The 21,599-nt window shown below is 44.9% G+C and overlaps 2 protein-coding genes across 2 annotated transcripts; both read right to left on the reverse strand.

The window, feature by feature from the left end:
* Positions 1–2,044: 2,044 nt before the first annotated feature.
* On the reverse strand, positions 2,045–8,057 carry TUBB3 (tubulin beta 3 class III). The gene is made up of 4 exons (XM_053448835.1): positions 7,928–8,057; positions 4,682–4,790; positions 4,242–4,352; positions 2,045–3,769 (listed from the first exon to the last, which is right to left on the reverse strand). The coding sequence occupies exons 1-4, from the start codon at positions 7,982–7,984 to the stop codon at positions 2,697–2,699; spliced, it is 1,350 nt and encodes a 449-aa protein (XP_053304810.1). The 5' UTR covers positions 7,985–8,057; the 3' UTR covers positions 2,045–2,696.
* A 5,494-nt stretch (positions 8,058–13,551) lies between these two features.
* Positions 13,552–16,448, reverse strand: MC1R (melanocortin 1 receptor). The gene is made up of 2 exons (XM_053448836.1): positions 15,980–16,448; positions 13,552–14,543 (listed from the first exon to the last, which is right to left on the reverse strand). The coding sequence occupies exon 2, from the start codon at positions 14,540–14,542 to the stop codon at positions 13,592–13,594; it is 951 nt and encodes a 316-aa protein (XP_053304811.1). The 5' UTR covers position 14,543; positions 15,980–16,448; the 3' UTR covers positions 13,552–13,591.
* Positions 16,449–21,599: the final 5,151 nt, after the last annotated feature.

Raw genomic sequence — 21,599 nt, forward strand, 5'->3', positions numbered from 1 at the left:
CTACTCCTTTCTTTTAACCCAGCCTTCTCTTTCCTTTCTCGTCCCCTTCTTGTCTTTTCTCTTTCTATTAATTATTTTCTTTTACCTCTTCTCTCCTTTCTCTCTTGCCCATCCTTTCTCTATTCTCTCCTCTCTTTTCTTCTCTTCTGTTTCTATTCCCTCCTTTCCTCCCCTTTCTTTCACCAGAGTGTCCGGGAAAGAGCTTGGCAAAAGGTGGCATCCCTAAGTGAATTCCGCATCTCTACTGCTCTTACTGTAAATGAGACTTAGCTTTGTTTGAATTTCAAGTTTCAGGGGATGACCTCATGTTCTCCGCCATTCAAGCACCTGCTCCATCTTGGGTTCCTTGTGCATTTTCCATGGCGTTCAGAACAGCATTTCAATAAAAAGCACTTACCGGGGAAGCTTTCCTGGCTTTAGGGTTTGATTGAATGCACTTGGTTGGTTCGGAGTCCCTGGTCAATGTGCACACACATCTAATACTGACGCATACAGGGCACGGGGCGCCACCTTCCAGGGCGGCTCCTCTTCCATATGGATCCAGCCATTAACCAGCATATGGCCTGGTCAGATAAGATAGGGGGCAATATCACAGTGTGGGGGGGGACTTATCTTAAATTATCAGAAAATTAACACTGTTTACCATTTTTTTTTATCCAGGATTGAGTCTATTTTTAAGTTTGATAGCATATTTTAAGATTTATTATCCCTTTCACTCTGGATTTCCCTTTTTTTTATTTAAAAAAAATGCTACTTGATTTAAATTTTTGTCCTGAACAGAATCAGCTTCCAGAAGACTTCCATTTCCTGAAGGTCCACGAAAGGAGCAGCGATTTCCTCTTCCTCTCTTTGGAGGAATCTGGTGTAGTATGGATAGAATGTACAGTTCCTAAATCAAGAATGTCCAGCCTTCGGCCCTCCAGCTGCTGCAGGACTACATCTCCCATAATGCTCTTTCAGCTAAGGGGCCGGCTGAGGAGGATGGGAGATGTAGTCCTGCAGCAGCCGGAGGGCCGCAGGTTGGACACCCCTGTCCTAGAGGTAATGCAAATGGTTTTACAACCTAAGCTCACCATAACTCAGGTAAAATAACCCCTTTCATTGAAATAATTCCACTCAACGCATGCGATGACATGCGAGCCGTGTATTGGCCTTTCTTCATTTATTTTGGTAATATAATATAACAACTTGAACAACAATTCTAGTTTTATAATAACAATAATATTATGTTTTTGGACAGCTGCAAGTCCTGTGAGACACATTGTGTCGTTCTACTAGTGCTTTGGGGTAAGCAATAGAATGTCCATGCCTTAATAACCGCAAATGACCCCTAAACTTATGAAAGTCTATGGAGAAAGGGACTTCGTTAGATAAACAGGACTTCATAAGCATAGGCATAAAATGCTGAACGTGGCGATGGAGCAGGAGAAATCAGCCAAAATATGACATCACTGCTTACAATGATGACCTACAAGTCTGCAGAGGAAAGGACTTTATTAGAACTTTGTAAAATAAAGTATTTTTTTTACACTAAACCACTATACAATGGTTGGAATTTAAGAATTAACCCCAAAAGAATGTGGCTATCTATCTCCAGTTACATTATTGTTGGTCCTTGAGACCCAATGATGAGGAATGTTGGTCTAGATGAGCCATTTATCTGGTCATCTCTATATAATAATTTATATATTTATTTATATATATTCAATGAAACAAAACACTATTTTAGGTTGTTTTTGTATGTTTTCAGATTCTAATCACACACTTGTTCCAAGTTCTAAGGAGACTACTCAGTCACACGTTACATAACAATAATAATAATAATAATAATAAAAACTAAGTTCATCAGTTTGTTATTGCGTAATAGTTCTCTTTGCTAAGTGAGGATTCTTTGCTTCGGATCTAGTGTCTGACTGCCGTCTCTTTTTCCCCCAGACGAGATAAAACATCGAAAAAGCTGATCATCTGATTGAACCGTGAACATGTAATTATGGACGAACACAAAGTAGTCCATTCTGTAAATTGAAAATAAACCACTCACATGTCGGACAGCAGGAAGTTTATTAGTAATTTAAAAATAAATAATCCAAGAAAACAGACATTAAAAAAGAAATGCACATTAAAAAAAGTTTCAGACATGATCAGATTTAAAAAAAAAATGGCAATACACCAAAGTATGGGTGGCTTAGGGGTAATTCTGTTTGGTTGCATGAATGTTTTCGGATACACCCAGTAAGAGGTGTAACTGTAGACCATGTCCCTTTACTTCATTAACTCTCTGTGCCAAAAATACAGATGGTAAAAACACTCGTATTTACTTAAGGTGCCAGATCTCCTCTCCTGCCAAAGTAGGAAACCTTCTAGGGTCCTCAGTTCCTGCCTAGTTCCACCTGCCACCTCTACCTAAACTCTCTAACTTTCCATGGTCCTCATTCACTTCCATGCCTTAACATCTTAGTCGGTCGGACGCTCCGTCCCAATAAAGATCAGCACACCTAGGTCCTGGCAATAAACACATTTTCCGTTGTTACACACTTTCTAGACTCCTATGACGACAGAGTTAAATAAATAAAGGGAATGGAGGCTGGAGGCGTAGATTCTATAATTCTAAAGCAGTAAGAGACGCATGAAGTTGAATGAATGATTCCTAAAACCTTGTAGAGGGTGCCGATGTCTCAAGGTGAAAGGCTATCTCCTTACTTCCCCTGAGCTTCAGACTCTTCCTCGTCATCTTCATACATCTCTCCTTCCTCCTCTGCTGTGGCATCTTGGTACTGCTGGTACTCTGACACCAGGTCATTCATGTTGCTCTCGGCTTCTGTGAACTCCATCTCGTCCATACCCTCTCCTGTGTACCAATGCAAGAAGGCCTTGCGTCGGAACATGGCAGTGAACTGCTCAGAAATACGCTTGAAGAGTTCCTGGATGGCAGTGCTGTTGCCTATGAAGGTGGAAGACATCTTGAGACCACGAGGCGGGATGTCACACACAGCTACTTTGACATTGTTGGGGATCCATTCCACAAAGTAGCTGCTGTTCTTGCTCTGGATGGCCAGCATTTGCTCGTCCACCTCTTTCATGGACATGCGTCCACGGAAAACGGTGGCCACCGTCAGGTAACGTCCATGCCTGGGATCACAGGCAGCCATCATGTTCTTAGCATCAAACATCTGCTGGGTGAGCTCAGGTACGGTCAGTGCCCGGTACTGTTGGCTGCCACGAGCGGTCAGTGGTGCAAAGCCTGGCATGAAGAAATGTAGACGAGGGAAGGGTACCATGTTAACTGCTAGCTTGCGAAGGTCAGCATTGAGTTGGCCAGGGAACCTCAGGGAAGTGGTCACTCCACTCATTGTGGCGCTGACTAGGTGGTTGAGGTCACCATAGGTTGGAGTAGCCAGCTTGAGAGTGCGGAAGCAGATGTCATACAAAGCCTCGTTGTCAATGCAGTACGTTTCATCCGTGTTCTCCACCAACTGATGGATGGACAGCGTTGCGTTATACGGCTCAACTACTGTGTCAGAAACTTTAGGGGACGGGACAACGCTAAAAGTGTTCATAATACGATCGGGATACTCCTCCCTGACCTTACTGATGAGCAGAGTGCCCATCCCAGAGCCAGTGCCGCCACCAAGAGAGTGCGTGAGCTGGAAGCCCTGCAGGCAGTCGCAGTTTTCGCATTCTTTCCTCACCACGTCCAACACGGAGTCTACTAATTCCGCACCTTCGGTGTAGTGACCCTTTGCCCAGTTGTTACCGGCACCACTCTGCCCTGTAGAAAGAGAAGAAAGGTGAGATCTTTAGAGTCTTTCATCGCCGGTCAAACCGGGTTTGTACTTACAATGGACCAGCCGCTGTGTAAGATCCACGCGGTGAAATAAATGTATTGATACAGGGGTTCCGGCGCATGGTTCTGAGATCATCTGTAGCCTTACATGATACATATTGTACGCATCATACAAAAACAAAATGTTGCTGGGGGCCCAAGAACGCTTATGAATGCGCTTTGTTTAAAATATACGATGGTGACAGTAGTCCTCGTATCCAGTTGTGTATTTTGGCCCTTTTGGTTAGACAATGAGGATATAAAACTAGGAGCAATGCCTTTAATCTTTGTGGGGGGGGGGTCTCATTGGTAGATTACAGTGGTGGGATAACATTTAAGAGAAACACGAGATATAGAAATGTAGCTCGATAAGAAAGGCTGAGCAGTAACGATGAAGTTACTGGAGGAGGATTTATACCAAATATGAAGTTATCTGGCCTGAAGAGATGTCCAAACGCTCCTGATCGCACACTGTCCATGGTTCCGGGCTCCAAATCCACCAGGATAGCGCGGGGCACGTATTTGTGAGCTGGAATAGGGAGAAAGGAAAAACGAGTTAGGGACAAGATGGATCACAGACTACAGAACCAAATTCTAGAACGCGACATATCTGGTTTTTATTAACAATTATTAATAATGTAGTATTTGCCCAATGTGGACTAAATAACGAAGAAGACATGGTGGAGCTGGACTCCTGTTTTCTAGCTATACCCAAGTTCTTGTTTTCCCACTCTTGTTCCTAACGGCTGGGACAGACTAACTGCCCTTTAACATGTAACACCAATGGGGCAGATTGGCGTAGATGGCGGGGGGTATTGCCCCTAGCCAGATGTAGCGTTCGGTGTTTTGGGAACATACATGAGGCTTCATTGTAGTAGACGCTGATCCTCTCCAGCTGCAGGTCGGAATCCCCAACGTAGTTTCCACTGGGGTCGATCCCGTGCTCATCGCTGATCACTTCCCAGAACTACAAGGAAAGAAAATATAAGATCTAAGAGCGACATCAAATCCAAACGCACAGTAAGAGCGATCTTCCCTGCCCCAAACACCCTCAGATGACACTTTAGCAACGCTAATGAAGTCAGACTGGTGTCTGTCTGGTGATTAAGACTGAGCCATTCTATTCTCTTCCAGTACGATAAGGCATCAGGGTGTTTGTCTAGTAGATCGGAGAACTCATACAAATGGCCAACATGCCGCTGCCTACAATGGTGAATTACCGCAGAGCTTGCCTCCTTGAGGTAGAAGAGACGGTGGCATTAAACAAAGAAGGATGGAGCAGAGAAGAAAAGGAATAAAATTACTACATAAGGGGTAAATGGAGGGGCAAATCTGGACAGGACAGGGATAGAAATAGTGAAAGGAGGGCAACTGATATCTGAGGAAGGGGTTGATAGAATGCTAAGGTGAGGGCAAAAGACAGGGGTCAGCAGTGTCCGTTTGTGGTTAGGAAGGTCTACAGAGAGAGACGTACATTTTATGTTATCACCCTGGCGGCCATGTTGCCTAGCAACAGCCCTGGACAGAACTACCCTTTTGCAGCAGGTGCAAAGCACTGGTGGGGGGGCAACATTAAGGGGTTTTTAGGCCGGAAAGATGGCGAATCCATGCATTGTTGCCGCTTTCATACATCCGTACGCAGCGGCAGCATACTGCGAAGCTCTTATCACTGCCCAATCCCATTAGAACCGCGCAGAAAGCCGCCGGCTTGGCACCATAATTGATACGCAGCGAGATGGATCGCACGCTAATCACAGCGGACAGGGCCCTGATGTTTGTATGTGAAGAGGAACTGCTGAGTTATCATAATTCTGCTAACAAAGCAAACGCTGATTCCTCTGAAGTCTATCGGCAACACCCAGCAAGCACATTCCACGAGCGGAGCGTGGACGGGAGGGAGAGCAGGGCGTGCGAGAGAGACATGAAAGGAATATCAATGACAAGCAAGACAAGACTTACGCAACAGGGAGAAACACCGGTGTTATGTGGGGCGCAGGTACAGCCGGCAGGCTGCCAAAGAACGCCGCAGCCCGATGCTTTAGGGAGCAGAACCGTTCTAGATTATTATTTTTTTAATGAAAGATAATCTAGAACATTTGCGGAAACATAGATCATAGAATTCTGGGATTAGTAGATCGATCGATGCTGTTCCCATGTTAGAGAAGGGGGCAGGTTGCAGGACACGTGCCGACGCACCGGTGCAGATGATAATTAGCAGGTTTTATTTGTGGATCCGCTGTGCAGCCTCTAGTGACAGCATGCGCAATTAAAAGAGCAGATGGAGGAGGGGGAGATGCTGGGAAGATCTCATGTAGATCAGGAGCAGGTCTCAGCTGTATTCTCCCATCTACTTATTTGTACCCCCTCCCCACGGGTGGCCCTAGGACCTGCCATTGATTTGTCATTTCCTGGCCCATGGGACCCGGTGATGTCTGCAGGGTGATTACCAGCATCTGTCTGTCTCGCACGAGCAGCATCTGTCACTTTCCACTGCGACACAAGAGAAAAAAGCTGAGACCTTGTGTAACTTTCCACAATCCTATTCTATTGCCCGTATGGAATCGCCTATTTAACCATTCGAGAACCATCGGGATCACCAGTCCCCCTTTTTTTGGAAAGCAATTTTGTTTTTATTTGTAATCCCGGTCCACGGTTCTATGGATAATAAGGAATCGCCGAAGAAGCTTTTGTTTAAAGGACCCATGGGAGAGGCATGGGAAATTCTGCATTTACAGGCAGGCCTTTCTTTGTCTGCTCTCACAATGACGGGACGAGGGGTCTCGGTATACTGATGACATCATCTCTCCGCTGCCCTTGTGTCTCGAGAAAAGAGATCGTTGCTGCAGAGGGAGTGGCCGAGCGAACCGAACAATGCAGTTTTCAGCTGTCTGGCAGTGAACTAGTTAATCTTTGTGACGCCATCAGTTACAGACAGCCTACCGGTGTAGGATATATATATATATATATATATATATATTAAGCAATTTGCACAAAGGATGCACTGGGGGCCCCTAAGGACGGGCACCAAGCAGCTGCCTCCCGGCAGGATACCCAAAGCCAGCCTGATCTACCAAAGGACTGATTTAATCACAGGGCCCCCACCCGGCCCCCGCCTGGCTCCCGACTGACAGACATTACGCCTCCTCTCCGCAGAGCACCGATCCCTTCAATTAAACAGGATTTACACACTTAGCCCTTTTCTGGGAAAAGAAATGAAGTCATAGCTCTGGCTCAGTAACCCTTTAACCACCAGGGTTTAACAACACACTTCTTGTTACACCCAATGCAGCCGAATTAGGCATTTCTACAACAACAAAAAAAACTAATTTATGGAAAGATACTGCAACCCACCCTTCAGAAATTTGGGAATTCAACATTTTAATTGTGAATAAAAGAAAAATAATATGTTCACACAAGTTTAATTTTAAAACAAATATCCCCAGCCAAGTTAACAATATATGAAATAGTTTTTTTTGTTCTCTGGCTACCTCCCTCTCCCAGAAGCCAGTATCTGTACCTAATACACAGCCCAAAAGCCTTATGCAGTGGTCACATGTGGCACTGGGATAGGGCAGCACTGACCCCAATGCAGTGTGTGAATGCCAGTTACCCTGCAGTGTAGCAGTATTTGCCCCTGGGCTGCTGGGCAGCACTGGTCTGCAGCAATCCTCACCCTTTGTTCCCTGCGCTGCAGTAATGGGCGTGGTTCTGCAGCACCGATCTGCCACTAATGCCTCCAGCCCGCGGGGCAGACACAAGGGCTATTTGCCCCTTTGGAGACGGAGAGGACCCTGATCTGCTGCAGATCACACCTCATTTCCTACAAACCGGGGTAACCCAACATGAATGGGGCAGCAGGGTGTGCATGCACAGGGTAAAGGGTTACAAATGCCCCCCACCCCCGAAATGGGGCAATGTATGTGGGGTATTTACAGGGATAGTACAGGAGAACGTAGTGTAATTGCGGGTAGCTGCATTGTGCATGCGCAGAAAGTCAATGCCCTTGTCTCATTTGAAGGTGACGCAATGGGAGCAAAGCAAGCAGTGCGGAGGGACATTTAACGAGCCGCATCCCCGTTTGTTGTTAGCCTGAAGGACTCTTACCTTGGCCCCGATCTGGTTGCCGCACTGGCCGGCCTGGATATGCACAATCTCCCTCATATTGAATCGGGTCTGGCTCTGGATGAGAACTGTGGAGGCGGTGGCTCAGAGACAGGCAGCTTATATATAGTTATACTCATGACGTCACAGCGCCCGGCAGCCAGTAAGGAAGAAGCTGCGAAACACCGCAGCATCCCTGCAGCATCAGCATCCGAGTACGGGGGCGCGCACCCCACACCCTGGGCGCGGGCACGGTGCTGTATGATGGGGGAGAAGGGTGGGCTCAGATGATAATTTGGGAGGAGGGGATGTTATTGTTGCACTGGGAAGGGCAGTAGATGTCTCTAATAAACCCCCGGGGGGGGGGCATTTATACAAGGTATAAGAGATATGATCATGTGACACACAAAAACTGTGAAAAGCAGCAGGGACATTTCCCTTGTATCCATGGTGACTGCCCCTATTTGCCCCATCACTGTTCTTTGTAACTATGGAAGAGTTTCTGTGTCTCCTGTGCTGGGAATACATTAGATCTGAAAATGTGTTCATTAAAAAGAATAATAGAAAGAAACCCCGGGCAGGTTACACATCCCCTCCCAGGCCTGCATCGGCCATCAGGCACGTTTTGTCCAATGGGATGGTGCCCGCTGGCGTGCGGCCGCATGCCCCTCATTTACAGCCAAATGGCCTTAAAATTCCAGGGTTGATTATACGTCACCTGTCCGGTACTGATTCCGGTACAGGGCGAGGCATATATATATATATATATATAGATAGATAGATAGATAGATAGATAGATAGATAGATATATATATATATACCCGCTGCTCCCGGTACAAACACACCAGCAACCCATAGGGCAGATTACGCACTCCTCACATAGCGCAGGGTAGGAATAGGGCAGATTACATCATCGGTTACAGATAAACTGGGGGCACTGGGGCAAATCTGTCCAAGGATTCATTCTTGCTAAAGACATTTATGGGAACAGGACAGATTACGCACGTCTCTCCATAGGGCGAGGCAGATCCAAGGCAGATTAAACTCTCCCCCCTTAGGGCAAGGCAGAGTACACACTGCCACATAGGGCGAGGCAGGGTGCACACTACTCCACAAGGCTAAGTCAGACAGGGGGCAGATTACTCATTCCTTCATAGGCTAAATCAGGGTGGCAGACAGACCGTACGTGGTGCCCTCCCCTTACCAGGGGACACAGGCAGGATATTGGGACTGCATTTGTGAATCAGGGGGCTTGCCTTGTATTATTCAGACACCTGTATGAGTTAAACCCTACAATACTATGCTGTGTGATCACACGGACAATGTCACAAAACAAGCCCCCCGCTGCCGTAAAACAGATGATCCGAGCCACGGCTTTACTGGAAAAGCACTGAATATTGCCAAGTAACACCCTGGGGGCAATCTCTGCATCACATATACATTCGCTATGGTAACCGGCGCAACGAGCCGCCGGCACAGACAACTTTATAAGAAGTGACAGTCCTCATCATGACATCACACGGCATCTACCGGAATAATCAGCAGTGCGCAGGGTCGTGGAATAAAAGAATGCAAGGAGTCGGGGGTCTAAATGGAATAACGGGCACTGTGCGTCCATCTAGGAGGGGGTACAGGGGAGGGTGACGTGGGGGCTAATCAGGTTTGGAGATTGTAGGAATCATTTTGCTTATTGTGGATGGTCCCTGACACTGAATCTGCAGGACATCCCCAGGGTGGGGGAGGACTGATCACACATTTGGGAAAGGGTGGGGTGGGGGGTGGCGGCAGATGTTTAGGGGGATGGGAGAGGGCTGATAATGGAGCTGCACACAGACAATGGCCGGGGCCCCCTTCGCCATCAATCAGCCCTCACTCCCGGCACCACCTTCTCCCAAATAACCCTTCCTGTAGTTTACGGCAGTCTCTGCTCTTTATGTTCCATGGAATGCCACCTGTTTATAAACGAGGGATTGTTTATTTGATGAAGGTGCTCCATTCCCATAACCAAAATATTGCCAAATAAATAATATTTCAACCTCCCAAAAAAGGCGCGTCAGCGTATCGGCCTTTTTGTTTGTTTTTTAATGTATTATATACAATGTATCTTGCCTTCTCCCTATATCCATTCACCAATCTATACTTTTTTCTGTGTCTCTAGGGCAGCAGGGTTCATATTCTCTCCCCGAGTGTGTATTAAAACCCACATTCTACTTTATATCGCTATTCTGCCACAATTGTAGGTTTTGTTACGCCTAAGGAACAAGATAAGGCTGATCAACCCCATCGATTACATTTATTTCAAGGAATATTTTATCCTTTGGAGGATCCATAAAGGAAACGTGGTTTGGGCTACAAGGGTCCTGTTCGCAGCTGCAGGAAAGAGCAGAAAAGGCAGAAACCCATTGTTCCTCCCCGCTATTATCATAAAGCTATTGTGTCCCGACACCCTCACTGCACATAAGGAAAATAAGGGTCCTGTTGTGTATTAATGTACATAATATATCTATATCTATCTATCGATCTATCTATCGATCTATCTATCTATCTATCTATCTATCTATCTATCTATCTATATGTATATCTCTCTCTCTCTCTCTCTCTCTCTCTCTCTCTATATATATATATATATATATATATATAGATGTATATATATATAGATATATATAAAAATACATATATATATATAATTTCTGGAACGCTCAGGCTTATGGCGAGGGGCCAGTAGAATTGCCTTGTGTATGATTGGCTTTTGCACGCCCCCCCATAAAAACCTCCCTTCCGCCTGATCACCGATCTTCTAAATACGTGATACTAATTTATTTGCCAATAAGACTCATTCTTTTAAGAAAAGTCTACTAAATCTAATGAAAAACTAGGGTCACATTCCCTGCCATGCATACTGGGGTATGTAAAAGATGGCTTGGATTTCTGGGTGCAGAAAGAAGAGGCTACCATGACGGTTTGATGTATATCTATATTTAGAAGAAGAAGAATAATTATTATTTTATTTCAAGAATTTCGAAAGACTTTTCCTGCTGTTTCTAATTCTATATACATTATCGGGGCGTTCAGGGCTGTGGAACCCTGCGAGACCCTCATACCCAGCAAACATTCCGAGCTCCTAGAAAAGAGGGGCATCGGGGGAGGAAATAGGGACAGCCGGTAGGTATAGCGTGTGTTACGTACGGTATATCCACAATACGGGCGCAGAGGATTGTGTGGATTCACGGAACGAGGTGTTGCCACTTCCCTGGACACTAACAGGATTGAGGGATTTGGGGAAATTATCAGATTATTTTTTGGATAACCCAGTGTGAGGTGGCAGCCGTGGAGGAGGTGTCCGCTTTCATCAAGCGCCTGGAGGAGGTGGTTTTATTAGTTATTAACCCTTAAACGTGCAGCTGTCGCTCCCGGACCGTCTGTATAAGACTTGATGGACATCTCGGGCAACTCAAGACACGAATTCTAGCTTATATCGCTATTTGTTAGCGTGATCATTTATTTCGTTATTATGATGTATAAAATACAGGATCGGGCTGATCACCAGTTTGGGGCGATGAACGGCTATTGGTCACAATGGATATAGTGATAAGATATTTTTATTATTATTATTTATTGTTTTATAAGATATACATAATGTCTAGTGTGGGAAGCGGCAGTGTTTGCCCCCAGAGTATGAGGGTTTTTCAACCGCAAGGTCGCTGGGGAATGTGGATATTCCAGGGCTGGACTAAATTTGGCCCTGGCTTGTGATTTATGCATGCGGCCACCAACTGGTACACATGGCCACATTTTGTGTTTGCGAATGTGGGTGGCCGCTCACTAAACGGCGGGACATGCTGGTATGCGGAAAGCCCTGAGCACGCTTGGCAGATTTTCAAGGTCACACAGTCTGGATTCCGTTCTTTCATAATTTAGTCCAAGGGTCGGTTTATTTGGCAAGTTCCCACTTTCATAGCCAGTGAGATAGTCAAATATTACCAAGTCAATAGAACATCGTGCACTCAGTGGAGGACGCCCTCTGCTGGATAGTTTAATATTGCACCCTGTTATTATATACTGTATGTGTATTTATTTTTCCCACCTAAAAATCTTGACAATAATGATCATTTATGGTGATATCTGGTTATTTTCAGTACTCTTACATATCTATCATTATTGTCAAGATTTTTAGGGGAAAAAATAATGTGGCAGCTTGTCCTACCATAACTTGGACCCTCTTAGATACAGACACACACATGTACATAATGTATCCAGCCTATATTTTGGAAGACAGACACCTCTCAAACACTTGAAATGGATTTGTCATATGTTTATATAGTCATATTCACATATATACACTGCAAACATATATATATATATACATAACTTTGCTAAATGTATATATATATATATATATATATATATCATAGAGCATTCTGGTACGCGTATCATTAAATATATTTTTTGACCTTTGTACTATGAGTTTATAGCTTCTTTCATATTACCAAACGAGACGCTTTTGTTTCAGATGGTCTGGTTAAAAGCGTGGCCCCGGGAAAAGAGACTTTTTATGTGGCTTTGGAACTTATTTATGTAACGGAGTGAGGCATTTAAAAGAAATACATTTTATTTACACGGCTTAACAGATTTTGGGGATATAGACATTATTATGACCTTCGTTGCTGTAGGAGGTCATGTTTCATTATTTGACATTCTGAGCTCCCAAAAAAGAGTTAAATTGGGGAAGGAGAGAGGGACGCAAGAATCTGGGTCTCAAAGAGAGACTTTCGCTTCCTTGGACGCTTATTTATTTGTAAGATCTCTTAGGTCATTAATTCAAGCCATCAGACATGCAAGATTTAACCCTTCAACTGCCAGAGAGCGTAACAGTGAAGCACCCCCCCCCAATACTCTATAGGTTACCCGAGTTTTACAATGACGAAGGAAGGTGGGAATTGGTACATAGAGATCTTATCTGGCCACGGTGAACACACAAGTATTAAAGTCTTAAAGTCCATAACCCTTCCAAGGGATTTAAAGACTTAAAGCTTCACTAAACAATGTGCCAAAGATCACCCTGAGACCCCCGATTCTCCCCAAACTGGATTTGGTGATTAAACGTTTAGAATATTGCATCATTTACACCAATCACATGCATGATCACTAGTAAGACAAAGTGTATAAAGGCCTCGGGACGTAACGCTCCAGGTTGTATACCAGAAAGTATAGCACGGTGTATAACTAACTCTTTTCTCACCTGCCAGGCTGTCCGAGGGGCAGTCATGAATGCAGTCTGTTTGTTTGGCTGGGAACTCATCATTGAAGAATTCAACTTCTTTGTCATTATATATATATATATATATATATATATATATAATCCGCCACATTCTGAATTATGATCACAGGTAAGTAGTTTGAAAGTTCAAAAAAAGTTCACCCCCCCCCAAATATTGTATCACAATCATTTATACAATAGCTACTGCCAAGTCAACTGAAAACCAAAAGGAACCCCACCTTTAAACCAAATGAAATTGAGGTAAAAGTCTCTATACGTCCATATTGTTAATCGGGTTATGGTTCACTGAAATTTAGGAAATGAAATGTCCCCGTTATTTTAGAAGGTGGGTTGGTATGAGCCGACAGGCCAAGTTCTACTGCTCACCATCTTACATTCTAGGTGGGCAGTCACCATGAACACAATGCAATATCCTTTAGGGTCTTCCTCAGTTCCTGACTCCTAAAGGCGTAGATCAGGGGGTCGATGACAGAGTTACAGATGATGAGGATAATGTAGATGTTGAAATATTTGAAGTAACTGAGGCAGAGAAAGTGTTTAGGACACGACAAAATCAGGATGAGGTGGAGGAAGAAGGGGCCCCAGCAGAGGAAGAAGATGCCCAGTAAGATAGAAAGGGTTATAGCACCTTTCATATTGACGGTGGTCTGATGCAGGTTGACCCTCCTTCTCTTCCCCATTTGCAGGGTGGAGATGCTACGGGCATGACGCCGGGCCAGAACAAACATGTGGATATAGAGGGCTACCATCAAGACCATCATGGAGATGAAGAACCCAATGAGACACAAGATGACCTCACGCTTCTCGGAATAGATGATGAAGAGGACGCTACAGACCGTGCTGGCCAGCCAGATGCCAGCTATGGCAGTTACCACTCTGCGGTGCGTCATGATGTTGTGGTAGCGCAGCGCGTAGAAGATTGTAATGTAACGGTCCACAGCGACGGCTGCAAGAAATGACAGCGAGGACACCACGGAGCAGCAGATCATCATGTCGAAGAGGTTGTCTACTTCCATTTCTGTTTTCCTGTTGACTGCTATGATCCCATGCTTCAGCAGAAACATGAACATGGACTCTGCGAGGTGGCTAATGCTGACCAGCATGTCAGAGATGGCCAAGCAGCAGAGGAAGTAGTACATTGGGGAGTGAAGGTTGTGGTTCTTCATGATGGCCACCACCACCAGGATGTTCTCTACCAGGGTGAACAAACACAAGGCCAGGAAGATTTCTTCCGGCACGTGCATTGGACTGAAGGTTTGGTTGGATGGCAGGTCGGACCCAACGGGCAGGCTGTAGTTAGTGGAATTCATAATGGAACGGGGACTTCTGAGAGAAGACATCCTGAAGAACAAATATTAGAATTAGATCACTTCATATGTGCTTTCTAAACCAGAGACGGGATGCAGAAACACATTTTTAAAGTAAATCTCCTTTTTTTCCTATCCTGAAATTGATCCAATGCGATTTGTCATGGGTCCCAAGGAATTGTGATACTAGGAAGGTCTCCAGAGAGATATATAGCAAGTGACAGAAACTCAGATATTTACCCAAATATGCTTCTATTATATGAACGAATAGTGGCCATTCTGCCATTATTTGGGCAGGTTCTAACCCTAACCACAAGATGGCTTAATAGATGTCACCAACCAAATGTGGCCACCACAAAGTCAAATTGCCCACAGCGTAAAAATTAGCATTTTTTTTTTAATAATATATTTAGTTTTTTTTTCCTCCCGACATGCAGAATGCCTGAATTCTTTGCTTATAATTGTAGAGACGGGCTGGTTTATACTGAATGAACCCGCACAATTCTACACCCCACGCCCTAGTGATGCAAATCTGCCCCCAGAGGATAAACACACTAACAATTTATCTCGAGATGTAGTTAAATAGCGATGCCTTGCAGATCAGTATTCTAATATCGCATAACAAATCCACATCCAGGACGGCGACTTTAACATTTTTATCTTCACTTATTTGTCTCTAGAAGACCGCATAGGCTAGATTATAAAGCCCATCATCCACATACAGCCCCTGTGATGTAACAACAGTTACAGGGTGTGACATCACCATATGATTAGTATAATATCGCTATCTCTCAAATACTGGTGGTATCCTAACCCAATCTTGATGCCAACGAGGGTCACAAACTCAAGAACTGTAAATAAAGTTCCAGTTAAAGCCTCTTACCGGCATCACACAGTCTTGATGTGATTGATCCTGTATTATTACTGTTATGATACTTCATATTCCGCGGATCTGCACAATGAAGTTCATATTATATCTAAACTTATATCGCCTTAAATGTATTAGCATCTATGAAGATCCCTGAGTAAATATTCAGCGCATTCACTAATAATTTCTGATTTCGGATCACATGATCTCATCGCAATGTTCGGCTTTCTCTCGATGAAACATTTTGGAATAGTTCACGTTACCCAGATCTGTACCATATATTTTTTTTCAGCAACTCTGATTTATCTCCATTTTCTATACCAGTGAGGATGATACATAATAGCTCTAAATACAGAAGATGAAAGAAGCTTCCCGAAGAGCTCGGAGGATATCACTTATTCTTCCAGTCACTAAGAACGTTAACTAATGGGACAGCGAGCTTTAGCTCAAGCTAACCCTGCCGTAGGTCTAACCTACTGAGTACCCTGTGTTCTGTAGCACTTAAACCTATTATTCCGTTATCAGAATTTTCCTTTTTTCTCCACCCCCTGTGGACCATAGTCTAGAAGCTCGGATCCGAGGGAAGCAGACGACGTGGTTACCTTATGGTGGGATCTCAACGTACGAGCGCAGGAGTAAACGATGCCTCCGTCCAATGCCCAAAGACTAACGTAGAGGGCCAGGTTATCTCTGTTTATGGAGAATTGTGGTCAAAGTTCTTTCGAAACACTTTTCCAAGATTAAGGTCCTCAAGCTTGGAAAAGTTTTTAAAGTTCTTTCTCCAGAGTGACCGCTCAGATGTTGGGCAGTTTCTCTCAGTGCTTTGGACATGCCAAACCGATGTGCTGCTCTTCCGCTTGATTCGATATGGATCCTTTCTCCCGACCCCAAGCTTCTCTGGAAGGAACAGGTAATGGACAATCTTTGGCCTCTCCGTCTGTGCTGTGAAATAGTTGACCATGAAGCAGCTTTGATTCAGGTAGCTCCTACTCCTCCGCTTCACACCGGGAACTCATTCTATGTTGGATCTCTTCTCTTGGGGCTTCTTCCTTCTCTTCCGCTGGGGATGACACCAACAATAATAATAAAGCTCCTCTTCTCTGCCTAGTCCTTAAAGGCATCATGTCAGCCCCTCCTAGAAAGCAGGATGGACACACATGACTAGGGCCAGAGGCGTTGAGATGGTTATGAAACATCTAAAGGGATGCAGCAAGCATCCTCCACCCATTACTTTAAAAATAAGACACTTGAAAGAACTTTAAAAATAATTAAATTGTATCTTCTGGTTTACAAAACATTTTTTTTCACAGACTGGGACCGTGCATGTGATTGAAGCGACCTTGTTCCTGCCACATGTCTTTGTAGCATAAGTGGTGCCCAAGGGCCCCTGTTTTAGGGTCCTCCCCAAGGAATAGAGAGCAGGCGCTAATACAACCACAGCCAAAGGTCTATCGGAATATTGTTAACTATACTTTACCGAGAACACAAAAGCATGTATACCATATTCCGAAGACTTCATGCTCGTAATAAAAGCATTAACCCTATACAGCGATGCAACATTGGAAACATAGAGGGGGGGGGGCTGGCTAATGGCACAGTGGGAGTGATTGGGTTAATGTTCTTCCCATCTGGTTCAGTAGATAACTCGTTGTACCAACAATCATTTTTTGTTCGGCACAAGACAACTACGGGTTTAATCACACACCAGCCTACAAACAACACAGTTACAAACAACACCGTTAACACAGTTAAAGACAAACATCACGAGCTCACCTGTGTTTAAGCCGGCGTATCCAGGGTCCCAGGTAAGCGCGTGGTCCCTAGGAGTGAAAAAAGCAGGAGTTTGAAACTCATATAGTGTTGGTTTAAATGCCGCCCTGAGATGAATCTGTCATTGTCCAGAAGAATTTGGCAGCCAATGGGTTAAGCAGAGTCAAATATTGGTCCGTGTTATGCTGTTCAGTAGACTTCATCAGTGTATACTGTGCTGTATATGTCCGCCACCCTCGTTGGCATGGATATATATATATTATATGATTCACTGGACATGCGTAGCGTGGGGTGGACCTGTGTATTATCTGCTAATCACTCCCGCTGGGTATTGACAAAATCCCTGCCGTCCGTTCTGCCGTCTCCTGTCCCACCTGCTGATTCAAACTAAATTTAGCGTAATATGGCGAGATTACCTGCGGCGTCAGAGTTTTCACGCTCCAGAGGACAGGTGTTTCCCGGTGTAAAGCCGCTTCCCACGGAGATGATCAATGCTCGAGTTTCCTTTTCATGGTGGGTGGAAAGGAGAAGAAAAAAAGAAGACTTTAAAAGTTTGTTGACCAAGACGAGAGATTTGATATGCATGAACACATCCCTTAACCCAGCCACCAAGACACTCTAATGGTTTACGGGGTTAATGGATATCCCAACTGGAACTGGGCAATCCCTAAATCCTACACCGCTGGCTCGCTTTGAGGGTGCAGATTGGAAACCACGGCTTTAGGACAATTATAATTGTCGGGATAATGTAACCCAAATATTATTTATATCTAGTGTATTATGACAAAATAATTATTTCGCCTTGGAAAACACAGTATAATTGTAACAAGTTCATTGGCAGGACTATGTGCGGCTTGGTCGGCCGACTTTGTACACGTGTTGGAGGAGAGGCTGGCATTCCGCGTTCTTGTACGGTATCTCCAGGGCAAATGGTCTTCCTATTAGGGCAAGTAGAGGCCAATTCCCTGCTCTGCAGATAGGAGTTATAATCCTGATGCAATGTGACGGACGGCGTGTGATGCTGCTCTGCTTTACTATAGAAAAATGTAATGAAGAAGACATGCCGGCTGCCTTGAAAAACATCCACTACGAGAGGAATGGGTTAACCGCCATGTGGCACCCCGTACATAGCGTTAATTATTTAACACGGTTATTTTAGACTCATAAGGCGCAGTATTTTAATCCCCAGCTTCTTAAATAAAGGACTTTTTTTTTTGGTGTGGGGTTTTGATGAATTGGTCTTTGTCAGCTGACTGCCATGTGATGGACAAGCTGGTGGCAAGTAAATCCGCCAGTATCTCCGTAATCCATAGTCACAGTAACAGCTTGGATGCCCAGCGTACTGGGGGCAAACACGTTCTTTTGCACGTTCTCTTTTGTTGTATAAAATATACATACCCTGCGCAGTAAATGTGGACTCTATATTTACCCTTTATGTCTAAAACGTAAGTATCGTAAATACACCCTGTTGTTTCGTGATCCGGGACTGGCTCATTCAGTCCCGTCATAACCACATTTTACTGAGAGGGATTGAGACCCATGAGTGGGGCCCATAAAGGATCCAGTCATGGCAAAAAAAAACACAGATTGTTACTACAGAGATCCTTTTGTTTAAATTGTTTAAATGTGGAAGTACAAGTATATATATATATATATATATAAAAAAGCAGTGGTTATTGCCTCCTGCCCCCCCCCCATACAGAACTATGGAACACGCTGCACCGTGTTTCGCTTTGGGCGACCGATGACATGGAATGGCTATATTTGCCAGTGAAATAAATGAACCCATTGTCGTGTTGACTAAAATACACTGCCTGATGTTTCACATGGGTGTGAAGATTGTGCTGGTTCTGGACTTCAACATAACAAATAGAATAAAGGGAATTCATAAAATGAAACAACCCCCCCCAACCCCACCATGGGAGCTCCCATCAGAATTAGATTTGAGGTTAACCGTTCTGTGCCCGGCTGAGAGGTGGCCTGTAGACACGTGATGCTTCCTAGGAAGCAAATAGGAGAAATATATACTTCTTTCTCTGTCAACGCTCCCCATACCCTCCAGACCCCTGACCAACTCTGTATCCATATACAACTCTAACCTCCAACCCATACACATCCCTAACCCCACTCTTCGTTCCTCTCATGGCCTTCGTCTCTCTTCTATCGTTATTACCTCTTCCAGCTGCCACATCCAGGTTTTCACCCGCTGTACCCCAGCTTTTTAATGATAATGCCCTATTTTAACGGCTAAATAAGTATTACGATCTTTGATGAAAGCTTTGCAAACGACTTTATGCCTGTATTTAACAATATGATGCCAGAATACAGCATTAGACAGTTATTCCACTCCTATGGGGAGAATGTTCCCAATGCCCGATGCTTTGTGGTTAAATAAAGGGTAAATGTGGTTTCATTTTGTTTTCTGTGTCCATGAGCCAAGCAATAACATTGCCCGAAAAGCCATGTAAAATGGAAAATTATTGGCACGTTAGTTGGTTTTCGACACATTTTTCCAAGCCATGGTAATGCGATAATAACTCTACGCTACCTTGACTGCAATAGCCCTGTTTCCAAGAACCATACCACAATTTGCTAGAATACAGAGAAGCTGCAGTTGCACACAAAAGGCTGGTGATTCAAGACTTTACATAAAAAAAGCCAAGCACGGCTCATTTAATTCTGAGTTTGTGATTTCCTTTTAACGAGGAAAGAAAGAATTCTTACCTGGGAATTCCTTTTCCTTGTCCATTTCCAAGGTGGCACATGAGAAGAAGGCTCCGCCTACCAGGTAGGGCAGGAAACACTATAAAAAAAGGAGACCTCCCCCTTCCTCCCCAGTGTGGTTAAAAAGAAAGACTCAGACAAATAAAAGCCAAACAAAGAAAATTTAATGGGTGGGAGAAAAAAGTGTGCCACCTTGGAAATGGACAAGGAAAAGGAATTCCCAGGTAAGAATTCTTTCTTTCCCTTGCCATTCCAGGTGGCACATGAGAAGAATTAGCAAGATAGGGGGGGAAGGATTCCAGTCTGTAGGACACGCCGACCAAATTGAGACTCGTCTGAGAGGTGAAGATTCAGCCTGTAGTGCCTTACGAACGTATGAATCGACCTCCAGGTCGCTGCCTTACAAATAAGAGACGGAGACACCCCGGAGAGTTCAGCCCAGGAAGTCGAGACGGATCTGGTCGAGTGAGCCTTCAGGCCGGAGGGAGGTACTCTTCCCGCGGAGACGTAACATAAAGTGATTGCGTCTTTGAGCCAGCGGCTCACGGAAGCCCTGGATACTGACCTGCCCTTGCGGGTCCCCGCAAAGGACAGAAAGAGAGAATCGGATTTCTTCCAGGCAGACGTACGTGAGAGATAGGACAGGAGACATCTCCGCAGGTCTAGCGAGTGGAGTTCCAGTTCTTTGGGATTCTTGGGATCCGGACAGAGAGTAGGCAGGACGATCTCCTGATCCGAATGGAAAGGAGAGACTACTTTAGGGAGAAACTCCGGTGGCAAACGAAGGATAATGCAGTCCGGCAGAATCCTGAGAAAAGGTTCTACTCTGGAGAGAGCCTGGAGCTCGCTCACCCTCCTAGCAGAAGTGAGGGCTACTAGGAGGACAACCTTGTAGGTGAGTAGCTTTAGAGAGGTATCCTCTAGAGGCTCGAAGGGAGACGTGGTGAGCTGATGCAACACCAGGTTAAGGTCCCAGGGCGGGACCGACGGACGGAGCCTAGGGCGAAGTCTACACATTCCCTTAGAAAATCTGGAGATCCAAGGATGGGAAGCCAGATTGAAGTCCAAGAAGTTGCTGAGAGCTGAGATCTGGACCTTGATAGTAGCAGGTTGGAATCCTTTATCAAAGCCATCTTGAAAAAAACGCAGCACCTCACAGATAGATGGAGAGGATACTTCGTGCATATTGCACCAGGCGATGAATGTTTCCCAAACCTTCTGGTACTTGGCGGTCGTAGAATTTTTGCGGCTGGAGAGAATGGTGCTCACCACTGGTGCAGCTAATCCTTTAGAGGTCAGGATCTCCCTTTCAGAAGCCATGCGGAGAGGTTGAATCGGGAGGGATCTGGGTGGAGAACAGGACCTTGAACGAGAAGATCCTTGACCTGAGGAAGAAGCATGGGTTCGTCTATGGACAAGGTGGTAAGGTCCGAGAACCAAATTCTTCGAGGCCAGAAAGGAACCACCAGGATGACTTTTTGAGGGTTTTCCCGAATTTTCCGGAGCACTCTGGAGATAAGGGGAAGCGGAGGAAAAACGTATGCGAGATCGAAATCCCAGGTCTGCGAGAGTGCTTCCAGGCCTCGGGGACGGCCGACTGGTGAAAGAGAGAAAAACTCCTTTACCTGAGTGTTCAGATGCGTGGCCATCAGGTCTATCTGGGGAGTGCCCCATTTCCTTGTGATGAAGGTGAAGACCCTTTTGTTTAAGGACCATTCTCCCGGAGGT

Source organism: Spea bombifrons, chromosome 10 (genome assembly GCF_027358695.1).
Source record: "Spea bombifrons isolate aSpeBom1 chromosome 10, aSpeBom1.2.pri, whole genome shotgun sequence".
Taxonomy (NCBI): domain Eukaryota; kingdom Metazoa; phylum Chordata; class Amphibia; order Anura; family Pelobatidae; genus Spea; species Spea bombifrons.